The sequence below is a fragment of the Mandrillus leucophaeus genome, unplaced genomic scaffold (genome assembly GCF_000951045.1).
Source record: "Mandrillus leucophaeus isolate KB7577 unplaced genomic scaffold, Mleu.le_1.0 Scaffold344, whole genome shotgun sequence".
Lineage (NCBI taxonomy): Eukaryota > Metazoa > Chordata > Mammalia > Primates > Cercopithecidae > Mandrillus > Mandrillus leucophaeus.
In genome coordinates, this window is record NW_012103632.1 from 19,742 (window position 1) to 43,804 (window position 24,063).

At 36.0% G+C, this 24,063-nt stretch overlaps 1 protein-coding gene across 1 annotated transcript in view; it reads right to left on the reverse strand.

The window, feature by feature from the left end:
- Positions 1 to 4,520: 4,520 nt before the first annotated feature.
- Positions 4,521 to 24,063, reverse strand: part of GIN1 (gypsy retrotransposon integrase 1) — a 32,177-nt gene continuing 12,634 nt past the window's right edge. Inside the window, exons 3-8 of the mRNA XM_011989022.1 lie at positions 23,207 to 23,400; positions 21,007 to 21,312; positions 14,135 to 14,326; positions 13,859 to 14,035; positions 13,091 to 13,376; positions 4,521 to 4,881 (exon numbers count right to left, since the gene is read on the reverse strand). Coding sequence (XP_011844412.1) covers positions 4,607 to 4,881; positions 13,091 to 13,376; positions 13,859 to 14,035; positions 14,135 to 14,326; positions 21,007 to 21,312; positions 23,207 to 23,400 — 1,430 coding nt within the window. The 3' untranslated portion in view covers positions 4,521 to 4,606. The remainder of the gene's footprint in view (positions 4,882 to 13,090; positions 13,377 to 13,858; positions 14,036 to 14,134; positions 14,327 to 21,006; positions 21,313 to 23,206; positions 23,401 to 24,063) is intronic.

Below are 24,063 nucleotides of genomic sequence, written 5' to 3' on the forward strand. Positions count from 1 at the left end.
TGTGACTCCTTTCTCTTTATCTTTTGTGTATCTACTACAGGTTTTTTTTCTTTGTGGTTACCATGATGCTCATCTAAAATATAGTTACATAAGTCTATGTTAAGCTGAAAACAACTTAATTCTGATTATATACAAAAACTTTACACTTTTTAAATTTCTTCTCTCCCCATGTTTTGTTATTAATATCTTAATGTCGTTAGATAACATGTATCCATTAACACATTACTGTAGCTAGTTTAAGAAATATTTTTGTCTTTTAACTTTCATACTAGAGTTAAAAGCAATTTACATACCACCATTACAGTATTCTGAATTTGACTATGTTCTTACCTTTACATTAAGTTTAATACTTTAATATGTTTTCATGTTGTTAACTAGCATCTTTTATTTCAACTTGAAGAATTCCCATTAGAATTTTCTGTGAGACAGGTCTAGTGTGTCAAATTCCCACACCGCTTTTTTTCTGGGCAAGTTTTTGTCTCTTCTACATTTATGAAGAACAGCCTTGTTTGGTATAGGACTTTTGGTTGAGTTTCTTTGGCTAAATATATCATTCCACTCTTCTGGTTTGCAAGGTATCTGCTGATAGTTTTATGAAGGTTCTTTTGCATGTAATAAGTTACTTTTCTGTTGCTGCTTTAAAAGTTTGAGAACTTGAAACTTTTCAAGTTCAATGTTTCAGGGGAGATTTCTTTATACTTCATCTATGTGGGGTTCCTTGGGATTCCTAGATATGGATGTTCATTTCAGTCTCCAGATTTGGGAAGTTTTCTGTCTTTATGTCTTTAATAAGCTTTCTTCCTTTTTCTCTGTCTCTGCTTCTTCTAGAATTCCCATAATGCATATTTTTGTTTACTTGATGGCGTCTCAAAGGCCCATAAGCTTTCCTCACTTTTGTTTCCTCTAACAAGGCAATTTCAAAGGCTCTTTGAGCTTGTTGATTCTTTATTTTGCTTGATCAAGTATGCTCTTGAAGTTCTTTATGGAATTTGTCAGTGCAGTTACTGTCTTTTTGAGCTCTAAAGTTTAATTTTAAATATGCTTTCTCTCTAACTTCTCAATTTCTTCATGTAAATTTCCTGATTTTGGTTGGTTGTCTGTGCCCTCTTGTAGCTCATTGGGCTTGTTTTAGATAATTGTTTTGAATTCTTTCTCAGGCAGTTTTTAGATGGCCATTTCTTTATGGTCATTTACTGGTGCTTTTTGTTGTTGTTCTTTTGGTAGCATCCTGTTTCCCTGATTATTCATGATTCTTGCAGTCTGTGTTGGCATCTGCACATTAAAAAAAGTAGGCACCTCTTCCAGTCTTCATAGACTGGCTCTGGCAGAGAAAGTCCTTCACCAGTCTGCCAGTCCAGAGGTTCATGGTGGGCAAAGGGTGGGGTCCTTATGGGGGGCTGGCCTGATACCTGGGTCCTCAGGGGCCAGCCTGCCTCTGGAGTCTACTGGGGAAGACCTGGACCCTGAGCCACAGGGACTGGCCTGGAGCCTGGAACTGTGGATGCCTACCTGAAGTACATTTTCAAGTGTACATTTCAGTAGATTTTAGTATATTCAAAGTTATGAAATCATCACTACTAAGTTTAGAACACTGTTGTCACCACAAAAAGAAACCCCATACCAATTAGTACTGTGTAGCTATGTTTCTCCTTTGTAGGAAAGATGTGCATAACTTTGCAGCAACTGTTAAGATCTAATGCTCAGTTCATCATGTTTTCCTTCCCTTGTCATGGTGACCTGTTATTCCAGAGATGGGGAACCATGGCCCCACATCCAGAAGTGGTGATGAAAATGCAGACAAGCCCTTGATGAACAAAGAGAAATACGTGGGGGAGTCCAAGAAATGAAGCTTTGTTAAGTTACTAAGATTTTGGCAGTGGTTTGCAGACACAGAATAATCTAGCCTAACATGACTAGTAAACACAGGATAAAAGTCTGTTTAATGAGACACTACTTAGGAGAAGCAAAAATTTAAAAAAAAAATGTTTAGAGTTGGTTATTTTAAAATGACTCAATACGAATCACCTTCTTGAAATGGGGGGAAAAGAGGCTGATTTTGAGTCAGATAATCATTAAAAAGAAGTTACTTCATTTGAGCTAAGAAAAAGACAGCCACTTATATTTATCAAAAAGATGTTCTAATATGACTCTCTTCTAAACTTTGTTCTGCTGAGGAAAGCAGGATAGGTAGCACTGTTTGAAACAATAATACTTTTTAAAAAAAAATTTTTCTTCCTGGAATTCTGTTTGAAGTTTATTTGGTCTGTGGTATAAGATGAGGTCCTAGATTCACACCCTACACTAAACACTTTTCCTTTCGCCTATATTAAACAAAATCTTTCTTCTTAAATGAGTAATCAGAATATCCCAGGTCTCCATTTTTGATATCACATCACTGTTTAGTATGGTTGTGAAATAAAATATGTGAGATATTCTGTAACGATCTTAAGACGACTGTATTCATTACCAATGCTACAGGCCTAGTTTAGGTTTTTATTATTCATCATCACTGCAAAGTCCTCTCAACTAATCTCCATGCCTTGTTTTCTCCTCTTCTAACCTATTCTTTACTAGTTGTCTGATTAAACTTCCAAAAACACAGTTCTGATTATGACACTTTCCTATACAAAGTTTTTGCTCTCAGAAAAGAAATAATTTAGCCAGGCATTTGTATTATTGCTAGAGCTACTGTAACAAAGTCCCACAAACTGGATGCCTGAAATAACAGAATTTTATTGTCTCACAGTTCTGGAGGCAAAAGCCTGAGATAAGGTATTGACAGGGTTGGTCTTCTGAGGAATGAGGAAAAATGTATTCAATGCCTCTCCCCTAATTTCTGGTGGTTTTCTGGCAATCTTTGCCATTTCTTGGCTTACAGAAGCATCATATTAAACTCTGCCTTTATCTTCACATGGCATTCTCCTTGAGTCTGTGTTCAAATTTCCGCCTTTTATCAGAACACCAGTAATACTGTATTAGAACCCACCCTATTGAAATATGATCTCATCTTAACTAACTACACCTGCAACAACCTCATTTCCAAATAAGATCACATTTTGAAGTCTTGGAGGTTAAGACTTCAACACAAGTTTTGGGAGGGACACATATCAATCCTTAATAGTATTAAAAGGTCTCCATAAGGCTTCCCACTTACCTTTTCAGCTTTATCCCTCATCTTGCTTCTTTACTTTATATCCGAGGAAGTGTAGACAACAAGAAGCCCTGCCCTTTTATGAACCATTAAAATACTTTTCCATTTCTGTGTATTACTTCTCCCCTAATTCTTTTGTATCCATTTACCAAATCTTAAACATTCTTCAAAGTCAAGCTTAAATGATCCTTCTTCCATAAGGATAAACACAAATTTCCTATGTAAAAACAACTTCTCTCTTTTTTGCCTCCCTAAGTACATTATCTACACCTGCCTTCTGCAATTTAGCATGCCTTAACTTGTGTTGTACATGGCTTACATAGTTTATTACTTACCAGACAGTAAGTCCTTTATAAGAATGAGGTACACATTTGACTCATCTTTTACTTCCCACAGTTCTTTTCACAGTGCTTTAGAATAAGTATTTATTGAACAATATTTATTCTATATTTATGAATATCATAGAAATTACAGTTTAAAATCTTGACACTGGTTATTTCATGTTTTTTGATTGCAGAAAAAAATTCTTAATGGACACTTTTTTTGTTGTTGTTGAGACAGGTCTTGCCTTGTCACCCAGGCTGGAGAGCAGTGGCATGAGCACGGCTCACTGCAGCCTCGACATCCTGGGGTCAAGCAATGCTCCTACTTCAGCCTCTTGAGTAGCTGGGACCGCAGGCATGTGCCACCACACCCAGCTAATTTTTAAACATTTTTTGAAGAGATGGGGAATCCCTGTGTTGCCCAGGCTGGTCTCAAACTCCTGGGGTCAAGTGATCATCCTGCCTTGGCTTCCCAAAGTGCTGGGATTACAGGTGTGGGTCACCATGCCTGGCTGATGGTTTTATCTTTAATATATAGTATGAAAATAAACAAATGCTTCCCAACCAATACATAGTTTCAGACCCTAATCCTGACCCTATCTAACCAATTAGATAACTTGAAATTACCAACATCCTGTGAAAGCTCATTAAATAATCCTATATTTTTTCATACAATCTTGTTTTTAGAAGTTCTAATGAAACAGAAAGCAGCTTCATTTCATTCATTGTTACAGTTGATTCAATATTTATAAATTCCACTCAAGGTAGTTCAAACTTACTGTTTAAAAGGTAGAGAATTTCAGAAAATTTAAAACTGAGAAACGGTACCAAAACCGTACAAAGGTTTGAGAGATTTGGGCTGGAATTTATTTCCTAAGAAGTAGGGGTGCTTTGCCTGTTCTCTTTTTAGAAGAAGAAGTGAATTCTATATATTACATGTTCCTTTGCCTTCATACATATGTATACTGATATTCAAATGTGGCACAATTTTAGATAATAACTATAAAATAAACCTTCAGAAATTAGTCATTAAGAATGTGTCAAGATACTTCTTCTATACAACCTTTTTTAATGAATATCATTAAGAATTTATACATTCTAAACAAGCACTTTAAATAAATTTTGGTATTTACTAACTTAAGTATTCAAGAACCTGGTTTGAAGAGTCCAACAGACTGAAAGTCTGCTTTTCAAGAGTACTATGATCGTCTATCAATGGAGAGATTTTCGTATTTCTATATTCTAATAGTTCACGATCCTTGCTTGATGTCAGTAATTCATTATCAACTATACCAATAGTTGCATCTTCCACCAGAATATTTGCTTGATATGCTCCAACCGGAATTTCAGGTAATCCAATGTAGTCATGATCTGCCACTACTGATCCTTGCAAGAGATAAAGACTTTCTGAAACAAGAAAAATCATACATTTGACTTTTAGAATTATAATTAAGCATATTTTTTAATTAAACAATTTTAAGTGAGGAATAAAATCCCAAGTAATAAAAATTAACTATCAAGATTAACTTCTAGGGAGTTCTACGGTCTACTAAATAAATATGAATGTCAAAGAAGAAAAAAAAAATGACATATACATTTGACAGTTCATACATAAAAAATGCAGGAAAGGTCAAGGATTTTAAAACAGCCATTTTTCTATTCCCTAGACCTGTCTTCGGTAGATATGTATGTATGAGGAACACAGGATAGGAGTGAAAATTATGGTATAGATTAAAAATAAAATTATAAGGCTGTGCACAGTGCCTGACGCCTGTAATCTCAGCACTCCAAAGCCAAAGCCAGTGGATTGCTTAAACCCAGGAGTTAGAGATCAGCCTGGCCAACACGGCGGAAAAAAAAAAAACTCGTCTCTACAAAAAATACAAAAAAATTAGCAAGGTGTGGTTGAGGGTGTCTGTGGTCCTAGCTACTTAGGAGGCTGAGGTGGAAGGATCACTTGAGCCTGGGAGATTGAGGTTGCAGTGAGCCATGATGGCACCACTGCACTCCAGCATGGGTGACAGACTAAGACCTTATCTCAAAAAAAAAAAAAAAAAAAAATATAAAACTATTTTTGATAATGTTATCTTTAATATGCTTCTGTAAAGCATTTCTGGGTGAATTAATAGGGTCATAAAATTATTTTAACAAATATAATTATTAAATCCTTGCATTTACAAGTTGACATAATTTTCTAATCTTTATAAAACCCATATTGGAAAAATAATATCAAATTGTTACAGTATGAAGTTAAAAACAACATGCCAACTCAGGCTTATGTGACAATGTGTAAGAAAGTAGGTTGCAATGGAGTAGTGTAAAAAGCTTAGCTTATTTAAATCTAATTTGACACCAAAACTCTTAGAAACTTTTAAGGTCTACCTAAGCCATACTGAAGTGCTGACAGGGAGTCTTCCTTGTCAGTCTTTTATTGTACGTTGAGCAAATATATCATCACCATCAAGAAAAAAATGTTTAAAATGAATGTTAAACTGATGGCAAATCTTCTATATACAGACTAATATGTATAAAAGGATTCCTCCCTATCTGATATTTCAATCCATTACTAAAAGAAACTCTTTTACCAAAGCTGATTAACTTCCTGGACCCCTGCCTTCTCTTTCTAAATGTTCCCCCAAAACATCAGAATATAGATATAGATATATTTATCTTTATTTACTTATCATTCATTCATTCATTCATGGTCTTGCTCTGTCACCGAGGCTGGAGTGCAATGGCATGATCACAGCTCACTGCATCGTTGACCTTCTGGGCTCAAGTGATCCTCTCACCTCAGACTCCCGAGTAGCTGAGACTATAGGCACATGGCGCCATGCCTGGCTAACTGTGTTGCCTAGGTTGGTCTCCTGAAGATGTTAATGGGTTAAGGAGCCCTCAAATTTTAAGATCAAAAAAGCGAAAGGAAGATTAAATGCCTGTTTAGATTAGAGACCAATGTCTCAGAACAGATGAATTTACTAGTATATTAAGTGTCTCAGAACAGATGAATTTGCCAGTATATTTTGAAAAATCAATCCAACTCTACTCATCCTCATAACATTATTACAAATAGCTCACTGAACCTATTTCAATCCCAGAAGTTCATGCATTTAACAACTTTCAATTTACAAACTTTAATAGATCACACAAAGCTATTCTCTCTACCAAAAGATGGCATAAGTGGGCTTGGGCTCGTATGGTCATTTATTCTGCCCATAATTCTGAAAGACAAAAAAAAAAAAAAAATCATGCGGCTGGGCAGTGGCTCATGCTTGTAATCCCAGCACTTTGGGAAGCCGATGTGGGCAGATCACTTGAGGTCAGGAGTTCGAGACCAACCTGGCTAACACGGCGAAACCCCGTCTCTACTAAAAATACAAAAACAGGCATGGTGGCATGTGCCTGTAATCCCAGTTACTTGAGAGGCTTAGGTGAATCGCTTCAACCCAGGAGGTGGAGATGGCAGTAAGGTGAGATTGCACCACTGCACTCCAGCCTAGGTGACAGAGCAAGACTCTTTCTCAACAACAACAAAACAACACATGAGATGTGTTATACCCAATAGCAGCAAGAGGGAAAAAAACATGATCAATAAACTCGAAACACTTTCAGAGTATGTTGCTAGAGGTTTAACATCAAAGTTTGCAACTACCCTACTGTTAATACTAGAAAAGGCTAAGAAGTAGTTTATAAGAGAACTTTAAAAGGTTAAGTAGGGTAAAAGTGTTGCTGATGAAATTTTCTACTAAGTCATAGAGAATTCCATAGGTTCAAGACCTGTACACTCCTGCAAAATTATCAGTGATGGCAGATACCATAGGCATTTAAGAAATGTCTAAAGACTCTTTCAGAGGATTAACTGGGAGGTTTTCTGTCTGTAAAAGTTTTTCCATACAGATGAAGTAGGACTATTTTAGAAAAATATGTCTAGTAAACATATGTCAATAGGGAAAAAATATGCCTAGATGTAAAGCTCTTAGAAATTATCATTTTAATTTGCTGAAATGGATTCAGAGACCTTGAACTTGAGTACCTCCTAGTTACACTGGTTAGAAACAAATGGACATTACCCACCTCACTTGATTTTAAGAGGAGAGCTTTTGTATGTAAGTAAAATAAGACACACACACACACACACTTTTTCTTGTAAAAAAATTAATCTTTAAAGTAACTTATTGTAATAAAACTGTAGAGAACAAGGACTACACTCAGCAAATTCTACATAAATCACTTTATACACAATAGAAAACTACTCTGAATATGTCAAAGGCCTGCTTGTTTAGAAAAAAAATTCTCATTCATTTGCAAGGTTAAATGTGTTTCAACTCCTACTATGGTCTAAATCTACTGGAGCTAAGAGAAATGCTCTTTAATTTCAATAAAGATAATCAGAAAAGAGACTCTTGGGGCCTTACATGTTGAACAAATAATATTTTGGATACTGGGTTATATAAAATATATTATTAAGGTTATTTTCACTTATTTCTGTACCTTTCAAAATGTGGCTACTCGAAAATTTTAAATTACATAGCTCCTGTATTATTATTAATCTATTGGACAGCACTAATCTAAAACAATCCTGAGTTAGGGATACAGAAAAGAACATGATTAAACTTTTTGCCCTCAAAACACAGAGGTGGGGAGTAAACAAACATATCACATTAAAGATCTTTTCCAGTCAGTTACATTACATAATACATTTCACTAAGTATTTTTTCTCATTCTATTAATTATGATTATGACATCTGTTTGATGAAAGCATCATCACAGTTTTGACAAGACTGAATGAGTCTTTAGTTTCTTTGAAATTAAAATATTTTCAAGATATTTCAGGAAGGTGTTAATCAGCAGTTTTGATACTCATTTTTATTGTAGGGTTTTTTTTTTTAAGAGAGGGGGCCTCAGCCAGGCGTGGTGGCTCATGCCTGTAATCCCAGCACTTTGGGAGGCCGAGGCAAGAGAATCACTTGAACCCAGGAGGCAGAGGTTGCAGTGAGCCAAGATCGCACCACTGCACTCCAGCCTGGGCAACAAGAGTTGAACTCCATCTCAAAAAAAAAAAAAAAAAAAGATGGGGTCTCACTTTGTCACTCAGGCTGGAGTGCAGTGGTGGTGCAATCTTGGCTCACTGCAGCTCAATCTCCCAGGCTCAAGTGATCCTCTGCCTCAGCCCCCTAAGTAGCTAAGATTAAAGGTGCGTATCACCATGCCCAGCTAATTTTTGTATTTTTTTGTACGGACGGGGTTTTAGTATATTGCCCAGGCTGGTCTCAAACTCCTGAGCTCAGGCAATCCCACCTCGGCCTCTCAAAATGCTGGAGTTACAGGCATGAGCCACTGCGCCCAGCCTTAATGTTGTTTTAAGGAGTAAAAATAATAGATTAAAAAATCAATTTTTAAATTTCCCTAAGGAGAAAAATAAATAAAAATTACAGCTTCAAAAAAGTCTCATTTGGATTAATTTATTTCTTCAATCAGAAAAAAAAGATAAAGGTTTCAGACTACTTTTCTTATTTTAAAGAGAAGTGACTAAACTACTCCTATATATGGTCTGATAATCCTCAAACTATTAGAATGTGCTGCCATACTAGTATATCCTTTCTCAAGACAAAATAATAACTATAACTTGATACTACATCACTGTCATTATAATAACTAATACTGTCAATAGAGAACTGAATAACTGTTGGTTTAGAAATTATATAACTGGACTGGGCACAATGGCTCACACCTGTAATTCCAACACTCTGGGAGGTCTAGGTGGGAGGACTGCTTGAGCCCAGAAGTTTGAGGCCAACCTGGGCAACATAGTAAGATCCTGTCTCTATAAAAAATAAAAAAATCAGCCAGGCATGGTGATGCATACATGTATTCCAAGCTACTTGGTAGGCTGATGTGGGAAGATTGCTTAAGCCCAGGAAGTCAAGGCTGCAGTGAGCTATTATTGTGCAACTGCACTCCAGCACGGGCAACCATGTAAGAACCTGTCTCAAAAAAAAAAAAAAAAAAAAAGAGAGAAAGAAAGAAAAAATGATATTAACTAAGAGGCCAAAGAAAGGCTCTCTGCATAAACTATATTAATGATAATGTCAAGATCATGGACTTGATACTATAGAGACTGTGCTTTGCTTTGTTCCATGAATGCAGATCATAATTGTAGTAGGCAGTATAATAGACCCCTAAAGATGTCAACATACTACTCCTTGGATCCTGTGAATATATAACCTTACATGGCGAAGGAGAATTTAGGTAGCGATGGAATTAAGGTTGCTAATCAGATGACCTTAAAATAGGGTGATAATCCTGGACTTTTTGGGCAGGCCAAAGGTCAAGGGTCCTCAAATACAGAAGAGGGAGGCAGAAGAGGAGATTGGAGTAAGGTGATGTAAGAAAAACTCAATCCACTATTGTTGGCTTTGAAGATAGAGGGACAAGCCAAGAAATGAAGGTAACCTCTAGAAGCTGGAAAAGACAAGAAAATGGATTCTTTTCTAGAGCGTCCAGATAGGAACACAACACTGCCAATACCTTGATTTTAGCCCAGTAAGATCTATGTTGAACTTCTAACCTTCAGAATTGTAAGATAATAAACGTGTGTTGTTTTAAAGCCATTAAATCTGTAGTAATTCGTTACGGCAACAAGAAGAAACTTATACAATAATGAAAATCATTTCACAAATGGGGCTTTCAACTGTGAAGGGAAATCAGGCTAAAATCTTGGGTGAGGCAGACCCAAATATATCACAAACAAAATAAATTCAAAACTATGCAAAATCTGTCAGATTAATTTTCCTTTCAAAGAGGAGCATTATGATTACAAAAAGACACTACAGTATTTTAAGATTTCTTGTCCAAATAGTCTGAGAAAGCACTTGGCAATGAACTACACAAAAAAACAAACAGGCCTGCTTAAAATAGCAATGACAAATATTATATAACTAGTACTGAATGTGCTCACTCCACATTTAGTTCTAGATAAGAATGGATAAGAAGTTGGCAACAGAAGTATATCTACTTTAGACAGTCTTTAATACCGCTATGAAATTTCAAGCCTAGCAAAGAGCAGCAATGACAAATGTGGACAAATAAATTTATAGTTCTTTTGGCTATAGCATACCGAAACTTATGTCAAATAAAAATTTCAATGATTATTCAAAATCATTTTGTTTGCTTTAATTCAGCTCAAGGACTCTTTAAAATCAATTTGTGAGGTCATTTTCAAGAAAATCATGGAAAAGATTTTCAAGAAAATATGTAATATAGACGAAAAAGATGGCAGAAATCACACTTACTTTGAATTTCTACAAATGAGAAAAATGTAAAAAAAGGATCAAGTAGTTAAGAACCAGATTCTAGGATGACCGGATCAGTAGTTCCTTTGGTTAACAAAAACTAAAACAGATTCATTTATTAGTCTTAAGTTCCTTATGCATACACCAGTAGTCATATTGCAATATTACTTATCCTTATATTACTGGAAGAAACTTGTGCAAAGAATTCAAGTATGAGGCAAATATTATACTGCCTCTGTTTAGAGACTGTTCTCAAACAGAGAAGATGAGTTCTGAAATACTGAGTTCTGAAATGTTCAGAAGAAGCACAATATTTGACTTCTTTTCTGAGAAACTCTTTTCTTAAAAACAAATTACAAAATGTTGATGGATCCTGGTTTAGCAAAATTTTAAATGTAAATTTTGTATTAAAGAAGGTTAACAAATTAGGAGTGAGCAAATCATGAATGTCAAATATTAAGGGGAAAATCACGCTAAAGAAGACAGAACAACACGTACTTGTATAACCTTTTTTTCCCTACTTAACTTGCAGAAGAGAGAGATCATTAAAGGTAGCTCAGAACTGAGAAGAGGCACAAACAATGCAAGCTTTTATCTTCTAACAAAGAGACGAAAGCACTTGTGAGTTTTCAGGATTAGAACATAGCTTAAGATAAGTTTACTGACTAAACAACTGGGTCTGTCACAAGAAGGGAAGGTACTAAGAGGTTTTAACATGAGAGTTGTACCCCAGATTAGAAGCAGAGTTGAGCTATCATTACTAAGCAGCCCACAAGGGTTTTACATCTTAAGAAAAGGCATAGGGTATGTGTAGGTTATTTGTTGTTGTTACTCTTTTTGTTATTAACATTTGCTAAAGCCTGTCATACAACTTGTTTATATTCTTATAAATATATTTTCCATTAAATGTTACTTATATCCAAATAACATTAATGCTTCATCTGGCTAAGTTACCCATTAACTCCCTCTCAGTTATCCACTTCAGAGAAGCTCTAGGAAGCAGATGCATTAGGACAAAATAAAAGCCTTGATAAAGCGGGGAACATAATCTAAAAGCCATGGCAAAAACATCACTTAACTAGGCTATGAAAGAAAGAGTTACAGAGAACAGGATATCTTGACTGTTCAGAACCAGTCAAATTTAGGGGCAAGTATAACTTGTTTACAGAGTGCTATCACCTCTTCTTACAGCACCTTATAGCATTCTGAGGATACCCCACTCCACACCCACACCTGGCCCCCAACCATGACCTAACTAACTACAAAGCAATATTAAAAATTAATGGCATTTTTAAAGTACCCAAATATTTATCTCACAACTGGATTCTGGACAGTATGTTTGCTTCTGGCATTAATGATCATAGGTGCTGTTTTTCACACCAAAAAGAGGCACGAAGTGACTAACAGAATATTTGTGAGGCCAGGTGCAATGGCACATGCACGCAATCCCAGCACTTTGGGAGGCGGAGGCAGGCAAATCACTTGAGGCCAAGAGTTAAAAACCAGCCTGGCCAACATGGTGAAACCTCATTTCTACCAAAAATACAAAAAATTAGCTGGGTATGGTGGCATGTGCCTATAATCCCAGCTACTCGGGAGGCTGACGCACGAGAATTGCTTGAACCCAGGAAGCAGAGGTTGCAGAGAGCTGAGATTACACGACCACACTCCAGCCTGGGGGACAGAGTGAGACTCTGTCTCAAAAAATAAAAAAAATTAAAAAAAAAAACATTGAGAAAGCAAAAATAGAGATGATGTTAAGCTGTTATCTTTCCTTCAGAAGAAAACAAGTTCAGTATCTCCCACATAAACTATGAAAAACATACTAGAAATAAAAAATAAAAATGCCTGGGCACCCTGGTTCCTACCTGTAATCCAACCACTTTAGGAGGTCAAGGCAGGTGCATCACCTGAGATCAGGAGTTGAAGACCAGCCTGGCTAACATGGTGAAATACCGTTTCTACTAAAAATACAAAAAATTAGCCGGGCGTGGTGGCACGCATTTGTAATCCCGGCTACTCAGAGGCTGAGGCAGGAGACCTACTTGAACCTGGGAAGCGGAGGGTGCAGTGAGCCGAGATCGCGCCACTGCACTCCAGCTTGGGCAAAAAGAGGGAAACGTCGTCTCAAAAAAAAAAAAAAAATCTCACAGGCCTGACAGTTCCAGAGACACTGTAATAAAACAGACTACCTGGGATAGCTAACAAATTTTATGAAGAAGGGAAAAGAAAACATAACAAAAGAAGGGAGAAAGGTTTCTGTTATTTTTAACTTTTCTCCTTACCCAAAGCAATAAAAATGTAGAGAAGTGACAGGTATTTACCTTGTTCACTGGATTCTCTTATGTAGGGCTTAAGGTGGGACATTTTGATAGGTCTTTTCAGTCTAACCCCAGTATTGTCTCTCAGGACAGCACATCCACTTTCTGTAATATAGTCTATGACACAAGGACCAACCCATTCAGATTGAAAACGACCATCCTTCCACCAATTTTTCCTTTGTCTTAAAACTTCATGACCCACTTTTAAATGAAATGGATTTAATTGTTTGGGTTTCTTTTTAACAATGATCTTGCTTTTATTTAGTTCATCCAAATTGTTGTTCTCCATCTACAAGTGTAAAAAGAAAAAGAAGAGATGGAAGAGCTATAATATCTTGAAGGTAAATGTAGACAATGAGAATATTACAACAAAATGGTTACTTGAGATGCTACTAAAAGGTAGGCATGAATTATATTTAATTCTTAAAACAACATTTCCAAGTCAGTATTATTAACCCCTACTTTATATAGAAGGTAAACTAAGATAGGTTAAGGAATTTGCCAAAGTCAAACAACTCAAAAGCAGTTAAGACTAAAGATTTGAATCCGGCTCTACTTGATTCCAAAATCCATAGCTTTCTCATTATTGCCCCTCAGCATGTCATAGCTAGTAAACTATTTAATCAAGACAATAAAAATCTGATGGATAAAAAGTTATGGCAAGTATGTATGCGTGTCTGTGTACATGCACACATGTATATGCTGAAATTTAAAAAATAAATATAACTTTATAAAGTTTTAGATTACAGTTTTTCTATTGAATAGAATCACCTGGCCCAGTGAAGTTGTCTTATTCTCCATTATTTCATCAGCTTCTTTAATTGCATCTAGAATTTTGGCAAACATACTTGTATTATCACCATCCACATCATGAAGACTATCTGAAGTCTCAGGCATATAAGGATTTCGACTAAACATTTGAAAATATGGTGTATTTTTAGTAGGTTCCTATTTTAAAGAAAATAAATGTCAATTTTATAATAAAACATTTATCTGGCCAATAAATAGTCATAACTCAGAAGTACAGAATTATAAAAAGGCACGTACCAAGTGAGTTACATTGAAGGCAAATGAAACAGCTGATAGGTGATCATCCCAGTTGTTTGGGTGGTCAGCACAGTGTTTGGAGAGAAATGCTTTGATTGTGCTAGGTGTAGTTTCCATTGGACTAACAGTTCCAGAGGTGTGAGAAATTACAATCTGCTTTATGCCAAACAATCTGTACAGTTCAATATTGATCTGAAAAATATATAAAACAAAGCTGGCTTTTTAAAATTTGTGTTTTATTTTTCCACTGACTTAAAAAAAGCTTCAAAAGAATTAGAATCTTGCGTTTTATTTTTATTATTATTATTGTTATTATTTGAGATGGAGTCTCGCTCAGTTGCCCAGCCTGGAGTGCAGTGGCACGATCTCAGCTCACTACAACCTCTGCCTCCCAGGTTCAAGCGATTCTTCTGCCTCAGCCTCCTAAGTAGCTGGGACTACAGGCACGCGCCACCACGCCCGGCTAATTTTCATTATTTTTAGTAGAGGTGGGGTTTCACCATATTGGCCAGGCTAGTCTTGAACTCCTGACCTTGTGATCCACCTGCCTTGTCCTCCCAAAGTGCTGGGATTACAGGTGTGAGCCACCATGCCTGGCTGAATCTTGCTTTTTTGTTGACCATAACATTCTATATGAAAATATGTAAAATTTCATGTATAAAATAGTGGTTACCATTTATTGAGTCTTTACTACATGCTGATCATCACACTAGACACTTTACATTATTGTCATTAAACCTTACAACAAGTTTTTGAGGTATTATTAATTTCATTTTAAAGGTAAGATGCTGAAGCTGTGAGAGATTAAGTGCCTTGCCAAATACACACATACAACAAGGAAACAGGAGAACAGAATTTAACACTAACTTTGAGTTTAATTTTTTTCTTTTTTTGTGGGGGTAGGCAGTGGGAGACAGGGTCTTGTTCTGTTGCACAGGCTGGAGGGCAGCCTCCACCACCCGGACTCAAGCAATCCTCTCACCTCAGCCTGCCTAGCAGCTTGGACTACAGGCATGTGTCACCATGCCCAGCTAATTTTTAAATATTTTGTACAGATGGAGTTTCACCATGTTGCCCAGGCTGGTCTCAAACTCCTGGACTCAAGCAATCTACCCACCTCAGCCTTTCAAAGTTTTGAGGTTATAGGCATGAGCCACTGCATCCAGCCCTCAAGTAACTTTTTAATTCAGTAGACAGTGTCTCAAAAACAACCCACTAGGTCGTAAGTTAATGTTTAAAAAGCATGTAAAACAGTTATTGGCAATAATAAGCATTTTATAACTTTTAACTACTATTATTGGTGTTACCATATTATGTGTAGCGCTTAAAAGAAACCAAAATGAGTTTACAAAACTTGTAACAGTAAGCCCGTTAAATATAAAATAATATTTTTTTCCTACCTCACCCTTCAGACTTTTTTTTCCTTATTATTTTTAGTTGAGTAAACCTTTGGCTCATAAATTTGTCTTTTAAAAAAAGAGTATTTCAGACCAGTAGTATCAGAATAACTAAATAAGCAAAGTTAATACAAGAGCGGAAAGCAACAAAAAGAAAACTACATGTCCCAAATCCCCTTGCAGGTAGGGGTGGTCATGTGACATAATTCTAGCCAAAAAGTTGTAAGTAAAAGTTGTTAGGCAAACTCAGCTGGTACTAGTTTTGTTTGCCCAATACTCTCTCCCTTCTTTCTGACTGAAATGTAGGCATTGTGGCATGTGCTCTGGCAGCCATATTGTGAATACAATAGGAGTGACTCTTAATCACTCCCAGTTGGGTTAATATATATAACATATATTATTATATTGGGATAGGGAAAGACAGTCTGTTACTCGGATTGAATACACTTCCTAGCTGATATACATACTAATTCAGGATGCCTATTTTTAATTCAAAAGTAATTAGAAACAAATCCCAGAGAATAGGTGTCATTTGGGTCAGCTTCAATCTGAGTCTTGATCAATGGTTTTAAATGACCCTTGAAAAAGGCTTTACCTTCTTTGTTTCAAAAGGTTGCCTAGAAATGATCCAGGGAATCCATTTGTGAAATGGTATCTTGACATCCTTACCCTATCAGCCCCCAACCATTAAATCAGATATTCCATCAGTTCTTACAATTCTAGTTTTCTGTAAGACATTTTAAAAAAATTAATTTTTCTACTGAATATGTTTATTTTCTTTCCTTCAGAGGTTTACAAAAAGTTCTTCGTGCATTTTATTGAAACAATTTAGCAAATACTCTAAGAAACATCTGTATTTTTATTCGACTATACAATAAACCTCCTACATTGTGTATTATGTTATAATCTTTAGCAGTGTTTTCTGTTTCAGTATTTGCTGACAAGAGTTCATTCTGTACTATCATCGTTATACTTTCTGTGTAATAGTGAAGCCATTTTAATCACAGCAAAAAGAACAAGTTTTCCTAATCATATGTCCCTTTTTTGTTTAAGCAATCTCATAAAATAGGCCTGCAAATATTTATTGTTACTTTTTTTTTTTTTTTTTTTTTTTTTTGAGACTGGGTCTCACTCTGTCACCTAGGCTAGAGTGCATGATCTTGGCTCACTGCAACTTCAACCTCCTGGGCTCAAGCGATCTTCCCATCTCAGCCTCCCGAGTAGCTGGACTATAAGTGTGAGCCACCACTCCTGGCTAATTTTTGTATTTTTTGTAGAGATGGCATTTCGCCATGTTGCTTAGGCTAGTCTCGAACTCCTAGACTCAAGCAATCTGCCTGGTAGGATTACAACAAGCATGAGCCACCAAGCACAGCCTATTATTACTTTTTTTTTGTTTTTTTTTTTGTTTTTTTTGAGACAGGGTCTCACTGTTACCCAAACTGGAATGCAGTGGTACAATCATAGCTCACTACAGCCTTGACCTCCTGGGCTTAAGCAATCCTTACACCTTAGCCTCCTGAGTTGCTGGGACTATGGGTGTGCAACATCATGTCCAGCTAATTAATTTTTTTTTTTTTTTTTGTAGAGATGCAGTCTTGCTATATTGCATGGGCTGGTCTTGAACCTATAGTCTCAAGTTATCCTCTCACCTCAGCCTCCCAAAAAGCTGAGGTATGAGCCACCACACTTGGCCCTATTGTTACCTTTAGTAAAATTTTCCAAGTCGTGGTTTGGTTACCAGATGACTTTAAACACGACTGGAAAACCTGCTAGCTAATCATAATGACTTCATATTATCATTAGCAAATACCCTGAAACATTATATGCACTTAGGGTAAGGCTCTTCATTAATAAAAGTGGAAGTGAACCAATATTTCAAAGAGTATTCTCAATAATTTTGAATTTTGATGGCTAATTTCCTATCAGATCTGATAACTGTAGTCTCCCTTTATCTTCAGAGAATATGTTCCAAGGCCCCTAGTGAATGTTTGATACTGCAGATAGTACCATACCCTATCTATACTATGTTTTCCCCTATACATATACACTTACGATGGAGATTAATTTATAAATTAGGCACAGTAAGAGATTAACAACTAAAAATAAAATAGGACGACTGACAATATGCCAACATCACTACTCCTGCACTTTGGGGCTATTCTTAAGTAAAATAAGGGTAACTTGGATACAAACACTACTAACCAGGACATTTGATCTGATAACCAAGATAGCTACAAGGTGAGTAATGATAGGGAGGGAGTAGAATATACAATGAGGATATGCTAGACAAAGGGATGATTCACATCCCATTTGGACAGAGCAGGACAGCATGAGATTTCATCACTATACGCAGAATGGTATGCAATTAAAAAAAATATAAATAGTTTATTTCTGGAATTTTGTATTTAATATTTTTGGACTGCACTTGACTATAGGAACTGAAACCTCAGAAAGTAAAACTGCAGATAAATGAGGACTACTATAGTTAATATTTGTATTCATCTCATTGCTGTGTCTAAGAGCTGGAAGTTACGTAGACGTGCCAGCATTATCATTTTCTTGTGGCTGATGGGTGTTTGCCTTTTAGTATTATCTGCTTTCACTGCAAAACTGTAAGCTCCCTGGCCATTTTGTGAGTAGTGTGGTGAATGCTAGATGATATCCATATTTTCATTCAACTGCTAAAAGCAAAAGTATGAGTGAGGAAACATGTGGATTCTCACTTTTCTTTCAGGATACCTTCATATAGTATGTGTGATATAGCTGTCTTGTTGATTGAGTCAGGATGCTATTATCAATCTGTATACATTATTAATAAAGCTTTATTTCTTATTTTTTGGATTTAAAAAATATAAGTAGAAGTTCCAATAGTCTTCCCCCAGACTGGATTGCCTTACGTACTACACTGCACAGACCACTGCTATGTCAATCAAGGCAGGCAAGACTACCTTGCCTTCATTTACAAAACGACCACATAAATCTCCTATTATTATGCAGCCAAATTTAATCTTTTTCCATTGAAGTTTATACCACTGTTCCTAGGTTTAGAATGCGACCTCCATTTCTAGAGATTAAAAGTCAAATATATTTTTTTCTGTTTCTACTTTAAAAATTAAAATTCTTTAATTTACCTGAAAATTCTTTTGGTATTAGATTCTAAAATCATATTACAGAAATAATTTTAAACAATTAGCAAATTGTTACCTGTTAATTAATTACATGTTCCTCCTCTACTAGACACATTTGTGACACTAGCTTTATCAGTTAAAGCACTGTTAACAAACTTTGTGCTAAGTTACCCCTTAACATCTGTTGGACACCATGAAAACTACCAGTTTAAGGCAGTTCAGTTTCAACATTAGATCAGGTTACAATTCATTTGATGACATCACATCTTTACAGAACTGTTTTCTTCATCGAATGCTGTGATAAAAAGCAGTTACTATGTAAAAATCAGTGTGAAACAGGAAATGAGGGTGGCAGTGTACAATATGATTCCAAGGTCTGAGAAGGTAAGCAGTGGTCAACAGGTACACATTACCCATTAGCAAGTAATTACGGTTAAGAATGAAATGAAAGGGGTGGGTGTGGTGGCTCACACCAGTAATTCCAGCACTCTGGGAAGTCAAGGCAGGTGGATCGTGTGAGTTCAGGAGTTCGAAACCAGCCTGGGCAACATGGTGAAACCTGTCTCTAAAAGAAAAAAGGTACAAATATTAGCTGGGAGGCTAAGGTGGCAGGATCACTTGAGTCTGGAAAGCGGAGGTTGCATTGAGCCAAGACAGTGCCACAGCACTCCAGGCTGGGTGACAGAATGAGACCCTGTCTCAAAAAAAAAGAATGAAACAAAAATATATTGTCTTTCATTTTATGAGTATTTTAAATTCCTACTAAGTGGTTACAACATAAATACTTATTAAGTTGTTTGGATGGACCTGTGAAGAAAAGAATTAACCTGACAGCTAACTTTAACATATTAACACAGCGGATCTGTGACTGCTATTCTTTGAAAGGCCTGCTTACAAGGTTGCACCTTGGCTAATGTCTAGGAGCTTAGGTTTTGGTTATAAGACCAAACACAATCTTTCCTTCTAAGAGTCTGAAATTTTTGTACATGCCAGGTAGAAGGTGCCTATGTGACCAGCCCCCAATAAAAACCCTAGGCACTGAGCCTCTAGTGAGCTTCCCTGTGTTGTCACAACTCTGCTAAAGGAATTAAACATGTCCTGTGTAACTCTATTGGGGAAGGAGATCTTAGAAACTTGTACCTGGTTCTCCCAATGTGTCTTTTCTCTTTGCTGAATAAATCTTAGCCATGAATATGACTATATGCTGAGTCCTCCTAGAGAATTATGAAAACTGGGAATAATCCTGGGGTGCCATGATATGTCCTATCTACTTAATAAATATAACTTTAGATATTTCTTTTGGACTGAGCCATCAAAGATGCTTTGAACCAAGTCTGGCTATCTCTGATTTTTCTTAAACATGTACCCTGTCAATTACAAAAAGTTTTAACATATGCCTTAAGTCTAGTACTTATTATATTTCTTATAAAAAGTTTTCATATATATTCTCCCCTGTTTATCCTTTCAGGTTAATTTTAACTGGGAAAAGGCCAGGACAAGGGAAAAAGTACCTTTCAATACTGAATAGTCTTATTCATGAACACAATGTATTTTTCCATTTATTTAAGTCTCCCTTTACCTGTCAATCACATTATTATTATTATTTGAGACAAGGTCTTACTCTGTTGCCCAGGTTGAAGTGCAGTGACACAATCTCAGTTCATTGCAACCTCTGCCTCCCGGGCTCAAGTGATCCTCCTATCTCAGCCTCCCAAGTACCTGGGACCACAGGTGCATGCCACCACACCTGGCTAATTTTTTGTTTTTCTTTTTGAGATGGAGTCTCTCTGTCGCTCAGGCTGGAGTGCAATGGTGCGATCTCGGCTCACTGCAACCTCTACTTCCCGGGTTCAAGCGATTCTCTTGCCACAGCCTCCTGAGTAGCTGTGATTACAGGTTCCTACCACCATGCCCAGCTAATTTTTGTATTTTTTGTAGAGATAGGGTTTTGCCCTGTTGCCCAGGGTGGTCTTGAACTCCTGAGCTCAAGTGATCCACCCACCTCAGCCTCCTAAAGTGTTGGGATTATAGGTGTGAGCCACCAGGCCCAATCAATCACAGGTTTTTAATCTAGAAGTAAATAAAGATTATTTGGTCCAACCTCCTCATTTTAATTTGAGGATATCTGAAGATGGGTTTACAATAACCCACAGTAAGTATTAAAATCTTAATCTCCTAATTTCCAGTACAATTATCCTTGTAGTATTTAATATCATACCTCTCTACCTATAGCAATTTATCTGAATTTATTAAGCACTCTGTAACATAATGCAGAGGACACTGGTTCTGGACACTGAAAAGGAATAAGATATGCTCCCAGACCTAAGTAGTTTATTTGTCTTACCTGTTGAATGAATTCATCTCTTTGGTCCATTATTATTTTCTGAGGAGGTCCATATAAGAAAAATATATTGATAATAGCTTTAGAAACTTCTGATGCTGAAACATCACATAGAGGCAAAATCACAACCCATTTGGTGAACAAATCTGTCATGATTATAGCATATACATGACTTCTGTTGCTTGTATGAAAAGGTCCCATCAGATCAACAGTAACTAAACTCCATGGATTTTCCACCTTGAGAAGGTGCTGTTTCGGTGCTACAATAACTGTATTTTTTGCCACTTGGCAATGCTGACAAGCATATACCTACAAACAGGCACACAATAAAGAAAATACATACAAATGTTAACACTCTACACAATATAAAAGCAGTCTTATAAATCTGAATTTTAAAATGGTTAATAGGTACACTTCCTGTTTTGAAGAAGAAACTTCGGGACTGAGAATCACTGGATTAAACCTATTTAGAACAACAAACAAATAAAACAACAACAAACAACTGTAGTTGCCACTACAGCTGTCCCTCGAACAACATGGGTTTGGACTGAGAAGGTCAGCTTATACATGGCTTTTTTTTTAACTAAACACAAATAAAAAGTACAGTATTGGTAGGGAGGAATGAGAAACTCAAGGATGCAGAAAGGTGACTTCTTGTATATGCGAGTTTCACAGGATCGACTGAAAGACTTCAGTATGAGTAGATTTGGTTATATGAGTGTGGTGCTGGAAGAAATCCCTTGCTTATACTAAAGGAAGACTATACGACTAAATGACCATCTTATTGGGTCTTATTCACATGAAACATAAATCTGGTTCACACTGAATACATATTTATTAAATACTTTAAAAGATCTTAAACAAGTTTCCTATAATTTAAAATCAGTGTGTAAGTTTACAATAATTACTATATGCACAAAATGTTTCCTCCTAAAGTTATCATGTTAAGAAGTCTATTCATTAATCTAGTCCAACCATATTTATTGAAATATAATTTCATTCATAAAATATGTATAGATGGAGACATTTCTCTCAAAAGTGAGAAAAGAATAAACATAAACAAAACCCATGCTGTCCTGCTGCTTTCATTTAAGTGACGAGAGACAAGATTAACTGCTCAATTTATGGATGGGTGCCATTTCTCAATATATCTCTGGAATTCCACTCTAGAAACTACTTTCAAACTAGCTTCTGAAGAAAAATTAAAAAGCTGTTTAATCACCTTATAGTCACAGTTACTTTTGATCAGAATTTTCATTTTCCAATTTAAACTTATTTGTTGGATTTTATCACAAATAACTTCTGATTATTTCCAAAAATCATATTCATTCTGCAGTGATAACAATTCGACAAAGATTTAACTGAATGTTTGTAAAAAATGCATGGCAGGAAAAATATATAAATTATGAAGGTCTTTGGAATACCTGAACAGACCCATAAACTGATAACTCACAAATGATACTTAACTGTTGGTTTAATTCTTTATGCTTGAAATGCCAGTCTTTTTGATGCACTACTACAATTATTAAGGAGATTTCAGAGATATACCAAGGAATTCCTACCATTTGGCATACAGTACACTGGAAAGAGTAGGATCAGCTGACTTCTAGTAAGAACCCCAAAATTCCTATAGGTGAATTTTCTATTAGGAGAAGTTGAAGGTCCCAATGGGTCATAAAGTTACAAAACTCAGACTTATTTCATGATCCTCAAAATGTGATTTTGGTTATATTTGGTTTTGGGTTTCTGTCATATATGACATTCTACCTCAAGATGGAACAAGCACGAAAGATGAGAGCACATACTAGGCCTGACTTACTATGAACATATTCTCCTCCTAAAAAAACCTTGTATGATTGCCATTGAAAAGGTAATGATTTAGTCAAATGAATTCCAGCTCCATTTAAATTCTGCCTACACAAAAAAATTCAATGATACAAATATGATTCTAAATAATCTCTTATCTAAATATGGCATTTGCAAGTGTTTAAATGATGCTTCTTTACTTTTCAAATTATACTTAAGTTATTTAAAAAAACTGTGAAGGGAAATACAACTCCCTTTAAATGGTTTTTAAATAAAAATAACCATGCCAAAAATACTTAATGAGAGGTGATACCCAGAATAAACCTGGAGAAATAATAAATTGTAAATATCTATCAGAAAGACAGTATTCATAATATTCTAAATACATAAGCCATACCCACTGTTTGACATCATTGGTCACAGATGTCCAATAATAATTGGATTCTACCAGAGTGAGGGTCCTGGATATACCATGATGAGCTCCACTGTCATTTTCATGGCATTCTCTTAAGACTTTCTTCTTTTCCTCTTCTGAAACAATTACCAAACGATCTTGTTTTCTGTCTTTTCCAACATAAAACAGCTTTTTTTCTGGAATAAATGATACCAAAAAGATAGAATTGTAATTTTTAGAGATGTATGTAGTTCTAAGAGAATCATAGCCTTCTGTTTAAACCATAAAGGTTTTTGTTTTGTTTTACAAAATCTTACTGCATTTAAAACAAAATATTTATTTGTAATGATGCTACCACACAAAGGTTCTTAGCTGTTACACTTACTTAGACACTTAGGAAGGGCGGTAGCTGCTATAATTTTGTACCTATCAATATAAACAGAGCCAGCTTGTTCACCAAAGCATGTAATAAGTACGGAAATACGAAATTATCTCTCTATGGGAGTAAAGTAGGAAGATTTTGCAGGCACATCCTAAAAATGGAACAGATTAGCAAATAAATTACATATAGAGAAACACCTACCTGGAACAGAATTTTCTAAAATAATGTTTTATCATCACTGCGTTTTTGCAAGCAAACAGCTCTCTCCGCTTTTTCTATATCTGAGTAGAAGGTAGGGATGGTGAAGTGGGGAAGTGGAAAAAACTTTAATCCTCAAGACAATTCTGTTTCCTTAGGAGTACAACTGAGAAGAATCTTCAGCTCGGAAGTAACCAGGGGATGGAGCAAATCACCATCTACCTCTCTAGTGTGAATGGGCTAGCTATTCAAATTCCAAAATACACCATTCAGCTACTAA